Source organism: Rattus rattus, chromosome 5 (assembly GCF_011064425.1).
Source record: "Rattus rattus isolate New Zealand chromosome 5, Rrattus_CSIRO_v1, whole genome shotgun sequence".
Taxonomy (NCBI): Eukaryota; Metazoa; Chordata; class Mammalia; order Rodentia; family Muridae; genus Rattus; species Rattus rattus.
This window is the reverse complement of record NC_046158.1, coordinates 103,915,322-103,928,493: the sequence shown is the minus strand read 5'-3', so window position 1 is coordinate 103,928,493 and position 13,172 is coordinate 103,915,322. Positions and strand designations below refer to the sequence as shown.

At 45.3% G+C, this 13,172-nt stretch overlaps 2 protein-coding genes across 2 annotated transcripts in view; one reads left to right on the top strand and one right to left on the bottom strand.

Annotated features, from left to right (window-relative positions):
- The window catches only part of Cep152 (centrosomal protein 152), a 70,496-nt gene that overhangs the window by 31,255 nt on the left and 26,069 nt on the right, over positions 1-13,172 (top strand). The window contains exons 14-19 of the mRNA XM_032904119.1: positions 3,229-3,351; positions 3,867-3,976; positions 5,070-5,198; positions 5,376-5,502; positions 7,077-7,217; positions 11,559-11,828. Coding sequence (XP_032760010.1) covers positions 3,229-3,351; positions 3,867-3,976; positions 5,070-5,198; positions 5,376-5,502; positions 7,077-7,217; positions 11,559-11,828 — 900 coding nt within the window. The remainder of the gene's footprint in view (positions 1-3,228; positions 3,352-3,866; positions 3,977-5,069; positions 5,199-5,375; positions 5,503-7,076; positions 7,218-11,558; positions 11,829-13,172) is intronic.
- On the bottom strand, positions 8,820-9,231 carry LOC116901904 (40S ribosomal protein S14-like). The gene has a single exon (XM_032904118.1). The coding sequence runs from the start codon at positions 9,218-9,220 to the stop codon at positions 8,849-8,851; it is 372 nt and encodes a 123-aa protein (XP_032760009.1). The 5' UTR covers positions 9,221-9,231; the 3' UTR covers positions 8,820-8,848.

Below are 13,172 nucleotides of genomic sequence, written 5' to 3'. Positions count from 1 at the left end.
TGTAAAAGCCAGAAGGTTGCTTTGTTTTTGTTAAACATTAAATTTGGACTGTACTGTATAATGAGTGACTCGCCTTCAGACACTGCATGGACTCTTCTTTCCCAAGTCTTTAGAATAGAACTTTAAATTAGTCAGTAAAGCTAGAAATTGGATGATTGGGAGGACTATAGAGAGAGAGTAGTTATCTATTTCTTTTTTTTGAAAAGATGTGTAAGATTTTGTGGGATTTATTGATAATAGAACTATAAGGCACATTAATATTTAAAAATTTGGTTATGTGGAGCCACATATTGTAGTACTGTGGAGCTTCATCTGCATTTAAAAACTTGTTTCCATTAATAATTCAGCTGCATGTGGTGGTACACACCTTTAATCCCAGCACTTGAGAGGCAGAGCAGGCAGACGAACTCTGAGTTTCAGACCAGCTTGGTTTACACAGTGAGTTCAAGCCAGCCCAAGCTCCATAGTGAGACACTGTCTCAAACAAAACCAACAACCAAAGCATACCGTCTTGTGGTGTTTCCAGGCTACTGTGTGGTAGAGACTTGGAGACTGCTCATACACTGCACTGGGCAGTGTTTGAGTGTAGATCAGATATGCTGTTCCTCCCAGGTGACCACATGGGTGGTTAAGGCAGAATGTAGTGGGGCTAGAGAGATGGCTCAGTGGTCAGAGATGTGCAATTGCTTTTGCTGAGTTTGGTTCCCAGCACTCTTGTTGGGCAGCTTCATGGACTATGATGCCCTCCTGAGGACTCCTTGGGCATTGTATTGATGTGCACATGTACACATAACTGAAACACACACACACACACTCACATCACACACACATATCACATACACATATCACACACACATCACATACACACACATATCACATACACACATATGTGTGTATTAAAGATAGAATATGTAAAGATCTTAAGAGAACCATACTGACCCACCAACAGTCAGAGTCCATATACTGAGTTCTTTGTAAACATAAAACACAGAAAGCTTTTTGTGTCTGATCCCCAGTACATTTCTTTTGTATGTGTGTTTGTGTTGTGTGCACATTTGTCAGTGTGTGAAAATAAGTGACTGCTGAGGGATCAGCCATAATACACAGCCTCCCTGTGCCACCCTCAACAAGATGCAACTCAAGAAAAGTGAATTTTAACTCCAGGGGAAGGGTGTGTATGGCTTATGGCGGGGAGGGGTGGAGGTGGGAGAGCTGCCATGGCCGGTCATGGCAGCCGCCACAGCCAGGAAGCAGAGAAAGATGGAGCTGGCACTCATCTGCCTTCCCCCTCCTTAACTCACTCCCAGGCTGTAGCCCATCAAAGGTTGCCACATACGTGCAGGGTGGATTGTCCTGACATCCTTAGTTAAACTCCTTAAGAACGCTCTCACAGGCACGCCCAGAGTGTGTCTCCTCGGTGATTCTAAGTACTTAGAAGTTGATGATCTAGACTGACAATCATCCTTTTGTCTTTTCTCCACTTGACACCCAAACATATCCGTTTTAATCATAACATCCGCCTCTGATGCCCAGTTCAACTCTTCATATTCAGTGAGGAGCGTGAGGTCCCTCTGCAGTACTCTCTGTCAGAGTTGGTTTTCCCCACGCCTGCCATGTCTGCAAGTTTAAATGGGTTCACATTCCTTTCCTACCCAGCTGTACATTTCTAATGTCTTTGTGCTTCACCTGCTCTCTCACTGTCTCTCTGCTTAACCTGCTCTCTCACTGTCTCTTGGCTTCACCCGCTCTCTCACTGGATACCTAAGTGAAGCAGAGCAGAGCAGTGAGTAGCAGCCGTGCCTCAGCCCAGATGCTGTGCTGCCTCTACCTTTCTTTTCCAGAATGGCTTATCCCATTTCAAATCTAGCCTCACTCAGCCTCTCAGGATGCAGCAGAATGCAAGTGTGTTCTTTTCTAGGATGTTACACAAATGGTCTTGTGGACCAGCTTCCTGCTGAGACCCGGAGCCAGACTCCACTGTCCACATTTCTGTTATCCTCCCGGTCTGCCCACGATCCTACCAGAACAGCCCGGTGCGCTCTGCTTATAGCCTGCCAGCATTTCTCTAGCTTACAGGTCCAAATCTCTGGAATTCCTTTGGCAACCCAGTTCAAAAAGCCTATTAGCCACATGTTTATGTAGTCAGGGCAATAGCCCCCCTTTAAAAACAATCTGTGTTAGCTGTCACACGACTGTTACCAGATAAAAATCACAGAATAGGTATACAGGTGTTTTCACAAACTGAGTAGATGTATTAATTCTCATATAGAGAAGAAGGAACTGATAGATGGGACCATTCAGATGAAAGGGAGCACACACAGTCATATAAACAGACGTGCCACTCTGGGAGCAGCACAGAATTCAGGTGAAGGAACTGTTAGCTTCCCCTTCTAGCTCAGAAACAATAATTGCCGATGTTAGCGGTGGAGAGAATGGAGACTGATTCCTGCACCACCCTGCAGTCCACTCATTTTTGTGACTTGTCTGGAAAGTTATGGAGCAGTGTAAAACATGTATCTTAAAATAGTATCTAGTGAGTAAGGTTCATAACGAGGTAGTGCTAGTACAGAGGTCCATAAGTGGGGTATATGGTACTCCTGTGGAGTAACTACCCTCCTTTGTTAGTGAGATGCACCTTACTAATTAACTGGTGTGTGGGGACAGCGTGTGGCAGGGCTGATGCTGGGAGGCTCATCTTTCAGCTGGTCATCACCAGTGGTGAGACATGTTCTTGTCTATGCCTTTTACAAGAAACATAAATCATTTCTTAGCATTTGTGCTAAGACACCCATCCTGAATTTAGTAACGTTAGAAAAAACCCACCAAGGAAACGGGTGTTTACCCTACAAAGTTTAGCACTCCTTGAAAGTGCCATGGGTTTGGAAAACAGACTGAAGAACCATTACAGCGGGAGTAGACATGGCAACCAAATGCCATGTGGCACAGATTTAATCTTGGTGCAGAAGGGGATGTTAGAGTGAATGTGGCATTTGGATAAAGCCGGTAGAATGGGTGATCGCACCTCAGTGCTAACTTCCTGCCCTGAGGACTCTATTGGTTGTGTTTGAAAAAGAAGACGAGGAAAAAGACATGGACATATCTGTTCTATTCAAACATTTTTTCCTAAATGAAATTATTTCAAAGTGTGGTTTTTTGTTTTTTGTTTTGTTTTTGGTTATATTTTGTTTTTTTGTTTGTCTTAAACTTAAAACCATTTTAAACTTTCAGACTAAAACAGAGACCTCTGGAAAAACAACTAATCAGTTATGGCTTGATTCTCCTGAAGCAATTAACAGAGAAGACATTCTGCGACTGAAAAATGAAGTGGAAGTTTTACAACAGCAGAATCAGGTGAATGCCCTGGCATTTAGTGAGAATTTCCATGACCTTATTTAATATAAAGGTAACTCAGGTAGCAGACACAGGCAACGCTAGTTGATGGATGTGTCTTGGGAAGTCCTCGTGGGTTCCCGTTGTTTTCCTTACCAGTGCTTTTAGTAGAAAGTTAAGCAGTTCCCATGTCATGTCACCACATGACCAATAGGTTTGTTTCTCTTCCTAGCCAGCTCTTGACCAAAATGTAAAACCCTGCTTGCTTAGATGTTGATTATTGAATTCTAAGGCTTATTTTAAGGTATCAGTTAGCTAATACTTCTCTGATTAAATATTTCTGTTTAATACATTTCAAAATAAAAACAAGATTTTGTTTGCTCCTGTTAGGAGTCTTACTAAGACGTGAGACACTTGTTCTTTTGCAGACTTTTGAGAGATCGCATCAGATGGTGTTGTAAGGCCCAGGGTGTTGAGAGGTCAGACTGATGAGAGCAGTGACGTTTCCTTTCTGTAATCCTGTGCTCTATGTCTAGGAACTTAAAGAGGCTGAAGAAAAACTGAGAAGTGCAAACCAAGACTTGTGTAATCAGATGAGACAGATGGTGCAGGAGTTTGACCACGACAAGCAGGAAGCTGTGGATAGGTGCGTCCATGTTGCTGCCGTTCTTTTCTCCTGGGTCTCTCCCTCCTGGAGTATAGTGTGAGCACGGGGCCAGTGGTTTGTGGCGGTGGCTCTAGCTCTTCACAGCTGCTTCACGGAAATACTAGATCCGCTGCCAAAGGCCCCACTGGGACACGGGGAGGGGCTTTTACGTCCACATACTGAGTTATAAATTTGTAAACAGCCCATTGGAAGATGACTTGTTAGTTGGACATTGCTGATATCTGTGTATTAAATATATATGACTTGAATTTGGGAACTATTTCTTGTTTAGTTCAGTTAAAGAGTTATTTCTTTGTCAACATCAGCCCTTGGCATAGACAATCTATTCTGTGTTGCAGTAAATATTATTTGGGGGTTTCTACCCTGCCTTCCCTCATTTCATTCCCAAATAAAAGACATAAGACCTTTATATTTATAATAAGCCTTAAAGCACTAGAGCCGGGCTCTATCTGTTTTGTCTACTTCCCTGTCAATGATCCTAAGATGTCACTTGCTATGTTCCGCCTGGGCCACCCCTACTCCAACAGGTTGGCCCTCATGGCCATGCGTTCACAACCCCCTACCCCATGGCTCCTTCCTTCCCATTCCTCCTGGTGGTGTCTCCCTGAGCCCCCAAGCCTGGGAACCTTCAGCTCAGCCTACCTCTATTCTGTCCAGCTATAGGCTGTAGGCATCTTTATTTTTAGCCAATCATTGCTAAGTTGGTGGACAGGGTTTACACAACTGGTATATGTGAGGATCTTGGAACAACCAGATCTTGGGGTACAGAATTTAGCATTTGAATACACACACAGCACCAAGCTAGCCCATTATAATTGTATTTGAAGTATTGGGACATTCTTACACTCAAGTGTCCAGTTTCCTCTAAAAACATGAAGAAAAGATTCCAGTAAGACCATTGGTTTTAAATTCTTGTTTTTGATTGGGGGAAAGCAGTCTGACCTAATTATAATTTGCATTAATGAAAAATGAGGGGGGACAAGGCAGGCAGGAGGCCATCTGGCCAGTTTACTCTGTCCCTGGTTCACTCTGTCCCCGGTGCTTCATCGCTCTACTACCCTTCTCTTGTTAGGTGTGAGAGGACTTACCAGCTGCACCACGAAGCCATGAAGGCCCAGATCCGAGAGAGCCTTCTAGCAAAGCACGCTGCCGAGAAGCAGCATCTCTCTGAGGTCTACGAGGGGACCCAGTCACAGCTCAGGTAAGAGGGTTGTGCCTGTGGGCTCTGTATCTTGGAGGAAGTAGCTTGTTACGAGAAGTTGTGTGAAGAGAGAGTGTGTGTGTGTGTGTGTGTGTGTGTGTGTGTGTGTGTGTGTGTGTGTGTGTGTGTGTGTTGCTCACTCCCCTCCCCCCTTACTTGCCGTTTCCGTGTCTCAAGGTCTGACCTGGATAAGCTGAACAAGGAGGTGGCTGCTGTGCAGGAGAGCTACCTGGAAGTGTGCAGAGAGAAGGATGAGCTGGAATCCACTCTCAGGAAGACCATGGAGAAGGCTCAGGAGCAGAAGGTAGGCTGCTCCCGCCATTTCCCTCTCGTGCCTCCATCACTGCACTAACGCACCCGCTCTGGGGAACTGTGGCAGTGTTCAGGATGCTTTTTTATTTGGTTTTATCAAGTTAATACAGCTCACACAATTAAAAACAGGTTCACTCCCTTCAGCCCCATAGTGTCTCCATTTTCATATTTCCTACCTAGGCTTGTCCGGGAGATCCTATATAGCTTACTAGTGCTGTGCAGAGTGTGTCAGTGGCTGTGAGTACTGCGCAAAGCACGTCAGCGGCTCTGACCACCGCACAGAGTGAGCGGTCGGTGACTCTGACCACTGCACAGTGAGCGGTCAGCGACTCTGACCACTGCACACAGTGAGCGGTCAGCGGCTCTGACCACCGCACACAGTGAGCCATCAGCGGCTCTGACCACCGCACAGAGTGAGCGGTCAATGACTCTGACCACTGCACAGTGAGCCGTCAGCAGCTCTGACCACCGCACACAGTGAGCCATCAGCGGCTCTGACCACCGCACAGAGTGAGCGGTCAATGACTCTGACCACTGCACAGTGAGCCGTCAGCAGCTCTGACCACTGCACACAGTGAGCCATCAGCGGCTCTGACCACTGCACACAGTGAGCCATCAGCGGCTCTGACCACTGCACAGAGTGAGCGGGAGGTGACTCTGACCACCGCACAGAGTGAGCGGGAGGTGACTCTGACCACCGCACACAGTGTGCTGTTAGTGGCTTTCCCCCAACACCTGTTACACTCTGAGTAGACAGCTGTTATTTTACTGTCCTAGAAAGGACAGGGGTTTGAATGCCATCTTATGACAAGGAAGGCGAGGCTCTGGAGAGGCTGCGTACGACTGCTGGCTCTCAGGGGAGCTGGAGAAAGCAATCTATTCTCTGTCTTACCCGTCTGTCCAGGAGCAAGCTTATGGTAAGCAGTGGTCAGCCTTGTCCTCTGGAGATGGAGGTCTAACTCCTTGCTTGGACTGGCCTGCAGACCAAGATTGAAAGCTACCTGCCTCAAAGCTAGAAACTAGGTGCAGAGTCCTAACTGTTCTGTCCAGACGTTTTGTGTATGATGTCTTACAACGCAATGTATTGCCAAGTGCAAAGGGCAGTATTGAGCAGCCGAGGTGTTCAGCTCACATAATTTCTTGGCTATATTTCAGTAGATGAACCTGATGTGTGGGCGTGTCACTGGAAGACAAACCTTTAGAGGGAGCAGTTTCAGTCGGTGTTGGCTGCCAAGGAGCTACGAAGGATTTACAGTTACTTTCAAAACGAGACCTTAGCTTTTAGTGACGCTATAAAAATTAAAATAGGGAGAGAATCACTGGTCTGAATGTTAGGCAGGGAGCTCAGCCTGGTTACAGAATTTACGAAATGTGCAGGACCAAGATTTGTGCTATTGATACTGTTTTTAGAAAGGCAGTCTTGCATTGAAGCCCAGGTTGGGTTTGAACCTGCTATAGAGCCACTAGTGACCTTGAACTCGTCTTCCTACCGCTACTACCCACACTGAAACATTTCAACTTGGTGACTTAGTGCTGCACACGCACTTACTTGAGCTTTCCTCACAGAGACAGCTTTTGGAAGACAGAGAAGAACATGTACGCAAACTGAAGCTAGAACTAGAGGAGAGGTACCAAGAAACGCTGAAGGCGGAGAAGCAGAGCTGGCTGAAGGCGCAGGCCGCTGGAGCTACGCAGGTGGAGCACGAGGTGATGCTAGGGCAGCCAGCAGGGTCACTGCAAGGAAGGGGCTGTGTCAGTCTCTTCTGGTCACTGTTTAATTTACTTTAGTTTTCCAGCCGTGTCTGGCCTGGAACTTGCCATGTAGACCAGGCTGGCCTTAAACTCACAGAGATCTGCCTGCCTCTGCCTCTTGAATGCTGGGATTAAAGGAATGAGACAGCACACCTGGCTTCTATATGTATTAAAAACTGCAGACCATTCTTCCCGAACAGATGGCTTATAACTAATTAGCAAGTATATAGATGGTTGTCTGTCTCTGTCTGTCTCAAAATCTGGCTGTTAGTCCCCTTTATGCCACTTTGACTTTTTGAAATTATCCATGATGTTTATCCAAATTCAGGATGTATGTTGTTTTGGGATATCTCTATGATCCCTGGAAATGAAACTCGAGTCTAATTTCTTACTATGAAACGACTAAGTCTATGCCAATGTCTCTAACTACATAAGTACAGATATAAATAATTTATGTATGGATTAGAAGGAAAGTGGTGGGTAGGCTCAGCAGCACAAATCAATCAATTAAAATCAGCTTGTTTAATAGAAGCTGCAGTGTTTGCCTTCGTGTATACGAATGTGCTTGGTAAGTATCTAGTCCAGGCGCCGCTCCGCCTCCCCGCTCTCCTTCCCCAGCCCGTGGTCCCTTCTGCTCTCCAGACTGTTTACTTGCCTCTCATCTTGCCATATGTACTTGATGCTATGTATCTTTAGGAAGTCTAAGGCAGATGAGAGATGTATTTCCTGAGACTGACTTTATTTGCTGGGTGTAATTATCTTCACTGTGTTTGCTTTCTTGCAAATGCTGCTAACTTGGTTCTTGGTGACTGAGGGAAACTGTTGTGTATAAATTGCATTCTCTGTTGGTTACCCTGCTGCTGACATCTAGGTTAAGTGTACAGGTAGCTGTCACTGGCGGTGAGGCAGTGAGTATCATTGTGTGAGCGTCTCTGCTGTATGCTGACTTGGGTAGGCACCCAGGAGTGATGTGGCTGGGTCTTTTTGTAGCTTTAGTTTTTGAGGACCCTCCATGCTGGCTTCCACAGTGGCTGCACTGGACTTAGCATTCCGGCCAGCAGTACAAGGCTTCCCTTTCGTCTGTGTCCTCACAGCATGTGCTATCTGTCTTTTCCTCTGTCTCCTCTGCCTTCTGTTTGAGACAAGCTCGCCCTTTATAGCCTGGAACTTACTATGCAGACCAGGCTGGCTGTGGGCTCAGACTGTCTGCTTTACACTTCCGAGTATTTAAAGGCAGTGCCACCACTGTGCTCGGCTAATTTCATAGAAATTTAAGGACCAAAGTATGATCTTAAACACTTAGAAATGAAACAAAACAAAAACCCAGAATTCTAGCTTGTTTAAGCTACATTCTGCCTCTGAGCTTGGTATTCTGTTAGTTTGGTAACCAGAAAGTACTTTTATAACTGCAGATATTCAGTAGACGGGAGCAGGGCTTTTTGGGGGGGAGGGGTGTTAGATTACACAAAGCAATTTATTAAAAGGAAATAACTTAAGTCCTGCTCACAGACAGTGACCACAACAACCCTTCTTCCTTTGAGGGCTGTCAGAGGGGATGGAGGTGACATCCTCAATCCGCCCAATCTTCATCCCAGAGCGAGCAAGAGCTCTGAGGGCTGACTGGGCTCCAGGTCCAAGGTCTTGGTCCTGTTTCCTCCTGTGGCCCAGAGTTTGATATGCAGGGCAGTGATGCCCAGCTCCTTGCTCCTCTTGGCCACATCCTGGGCAGCCAACATGGCTGCATATGGAGAGGACTCCTCTCGGTCAGCCTTTACCTTTATTCCACCAGTCACTCGGCAGATGGTTTCCTTGCCAGAAAGATCGGTAACAAGGACACAGGTATCACTGAAGGATGCAAAGATGTGGCAGACACCAGATACATTCTCTCCTTCAGCCACCTGAGGTCCGAGGCTGATGACCTGTTCCTCCTTCTTTTCCGTGCCCTTGCAAGGTGCCATTTCCGATTGTTGTCTCCAGACTCCTCCACCGGAAAGAGAGGAAAGGCCCCTTTTGCTACTTTATAGTTTTGCCTAAGACTAACTGGAGCCACCTCCAACCCCAGCCCCACCCCGCATTGCTGAGAGTGGGCAACCACAAGGAGGCTCTCCGTAACCCCTCCTTGGGTGCCGTCTACTTGGGAAACCTTAGACTGTAGTGAGTGCAGTCCAGGGTGTCCAGTGACTGAGCCTTTCCTACCCCACCGTTGATTTGATTTTCTCAGTGCTTGCTCTGTGGAAAGAGTCACTGATGTTAGTTTTTGTCGTGACATCTCTATGGTGGCAGAATCAGAGTTTCTAAGTCACACACTGACTGACCCAGAGGTAGTCTGCCCTTAATGCTATAATTAAGTCTTCATGCAAATTCTGTTCTGTAAGTAAAGCCAAAGTTGTTGCTTGGAAATTTCTGTGGGCTAAATTTTTTATTTATTTATTTTATTAGGTATTTTTTTTTGTTTACATTTCAAATGTTAGTCCCTTTCCCGGTTTCCCAGACATAAGCCCTCTATCCCATCTCCTTCCCCTTCTTCTATAAAAGTTTTCCCCTTCCCAACCATCCCCCCTTCCCACCCCCCCACCCCCGACATTCCCTACAGCCTTGGGCTACAACCAAGGGCTTCTCATTCCATTGGTGCCCAACAAGGCCATCCTCTGCTACATATGCAGCTGGAGCCATGGGTCTGTCCATGTGTTCTCTTTGGGTAGTGGTTTAGTCCCCGGGAGCTCTGGTTGGTTGGCGTTATTGTTTGTATGGGATTGCAAGCTCCTTCAGCTCTTTCAGTCCTTTCTCTAATTACTCCAACAGGGATCCTGTTCTCAGTTCAATGGTTTGCTGCTAGCATTCACCTCTGTACTTGACATGTTCTGGCTGTGCCTCTCAGGAGACAACTATATCCGGCTCCTGTCAGCATGCACTTCTTAGCTTCATTAATCTTATCTAGTTTTGGTGGATATGTATATGTATATGTATATGTATATGTATATGTATATGTATGTATATATGTGCTGTATACCCATGTGGGGCAGGCTGTGAATGGCTGTTCCTTCAGTCTCTGCCCCAGACTTTGTCTCCATATCCTCTCCTATGAATATTTTTGTTCCCCCTTTTAAGGAGTGAAGCATCCGCACTTTGTTCTTCCTTCTTCCTGAGCTTCATGTGGTCTGTGAATTGAATCTTGAGTAATTTGAGCTTTTGGGCTAATATCCACTTATCAGCGAGTGCATACCATGTATGTTTTTCTGTGATTGGGTTACCTCACTCAGGATGATATTTTCCAGTTCCATCCATTTGCCTATGAATTTCATAAAGTCATTGTTTTTGACAGCTGAGTAATATTCCATTGTGTAGATGTACCACATTTTCTGTATCCATTCCTCTGTTGAAGGACATCTGGGTTCTTTCCAGCTTCTGGCTATTATAAATAAGGCTGCTATGAACATAGTGGAGCACGTGTCTTTGTTATATGTTGGAGCATCTTTTGAGTATATGCCCAAGAGAGGTATAGCTGGGTCCTCAGGTAGTGCAATGTCCAATTTTCTGAGGAACCTCCAGACTGATTTCCAGAATGGTTGTACCAGTCTGCAATCCCACCAACAATGGAGGAGTGTTCCTCTTTCTCCACATCCTCGCCAGCATCTGTTGTCACCTGAGTTTTTGATCTTAGCCATTCTGACTGTTAATGAGGTAGTTTTGACTTGCATTTCCCTGATGACTAAGGATGTTGAACATTTCTTTAGGTACTTCTCAGCCATTCAATATTCCTCAGCTGAGAATTCTTTGTTTAGCTCTGTACCCCATTTTTTAATAGGGCATTTGGCTCTCTGGCATCTAACTTCTTGATTTCTTTGTATATTTTACATATTAGCCCTCTATTGGATGTAGGATTGGTAAAGAGCTTTTCCCAATCTGTTGGTTGCCGTTTTGTCCTAATGACAGTGTCTTTTGCCTTACAGAAGCTTTGCAGTTTTATGAGATCCCACTTGTCGATTCTTGATCTTAGAGCATAAGCCATTACTGGGCTAAATTTTTAACCCTCATAAAATTACTGCCCAGTATTTATCAAGTCTGTTCATTGACTGCGGCACACATGTGCCCAGTGTGCAAAACTTTTTAAACTCACCTAAAACATGAGATTATTTGAGGGATTATGAACTTTATCAATGATAATCTTTGTATCAATCACAGTGTTAGAGGGTCTCTGCACCTCTAAGGTTTTTAAGTACACCTGTAGTTGCTTTTTTGAGTAAACTTTAATTCTAGTTTTTACTTTATTTTTCTTCTCATTCCTTCTAAAAGCAGAGCAGACAAAAACTCATTCAACAGCTGGAAAAGGAGTGGCAGTCCAAACTGAATCACAGTCTCCCGGCTCGGAGAAAGGCAACCTCAGACTGTGGCAGCCAGACAGACCAGGCCGCCTGTCCTGCTGCCATGCCTAGCGCAGAGGCATTAGTCCTGGCAGAGGAGCAGGCTCATCAAGTCCAGCAGGAGAAGGAGCTTACTGTCAAGGAGGCTCTGAGGAAGTCGGAAGTCGAGTTGGAGCTCAAGTACTGTGAGAGTATTGCACAGAAGGTAACAGAGGCCATCGGTGGAGTTCGGGGCTGCCGATTTCTGAAAATCTGAGAATTGCTGCCTTTGAACTGGATTGTCACCTCATGCATTTTAAATGTTTGTGATTTTAGGCTAGAAAGACTTCTGCAGTTTTCTCTAAAACTTTTTTATTTCTGTTATAAAACTCTTTTTGTGTTGTTTGAGTTTTAAAGTGCTTGCTTTCTGAGATCTCTGTGTGTGTGTGTCTCTGTGTGTGTGTCTGTGTGTGTGTCTGTGTGTGTGCGTGTGTGTGGATCTGTATGTCTGTCTGTGTTTGTGTGGGGTGTTTTTAACATTTAAATTAAGAATTTTTCACATTTAGTTTTATTGAAAATATTCCTCTAACGTATTTTCTAACAGTAATTTTTGATTAAGATGTTGAGCATTGGTGTTGAAATTCTATGCAGAATTGGATCTGCAGGTGTGCCCCAAAGTAGGACTTTGTAATTCCCATTAGTGGCCAAAAAGTGGTGCCATTGCCTTTCCCTCGAAGCACTCACAGCCTCACTTTAAACAGAGAGGAAACATTTTGAAAGCCACGCCATACTTAGGAAAGCATAGCCCGTGCTAATAGAATTAAGACAACCATTTTCTTATACTTAGGTTAGTTGCTGCACTCTTTATCCATGAGAGAGCAGACTGTAAAAGGCAGATAATGTCTTAAAACTCTGTCGTGTATGTATTTATTATTTTACATATATCACTTTAATAAGAGACTGTCGGGGACCTATGCAGTGAGTCCTAGGCCAGCCTGGTCTACATAGTGAGTCCCCAAGCCAGCAGTCTTCGCAAGTCTTTACCAAGGTTAAGAGAATGTTGCTTAGAGAAGTGTTTGGAGTGTTTCTTCAGAATGTATGAAATTTTAGATCATGTGAGGAAATCTAAGAAAGGCTAAGAGAGTATGGACTCCAGGGGGACACACATTTCTGTAGGAACTCTTACCTTCTTGCCATAGCTTAACCACGTAGAGTTTATACGCAGGCGCTTTCATTGGGAAGTGTTTGTGTCAGCTCTGCGTCCGTATGCGAATAATGACCAGCTCACTCTTAAAGGTCACCAGACTCAGAATCGTTGTCTGCACCTAAAGCCATGTAAATTCTTCTGTCCAAATTCATTCTTGACACTGGCAGTATGTGCTAGGTATGAGGCTCTTAAAACAACACAAAAAACCCTACCTTCTTGCTCATGGCAGTGGTTTGCCCGTGTGTGTGTGTGTGTGTGTGTGCGCGCGCGCGCGCGTGCGTGTGCGCGGGTGGTGAGCGAAGAGGAGGTGCTGGCTACAGTGACTGATTCAGCTGGCCCTAGGTGACCCTCCATTCTCCCAAA

What these genes read in the sequence shown, in the direction of transcription:
- LOC116901904 (XM_032904118.1), bottom strand. Translation starts at nt 9,220, where the DNA reads ATGGCACCTTGCAAGGGCACGGAAAAGAAGGAGGAACAGGTCATCAGC.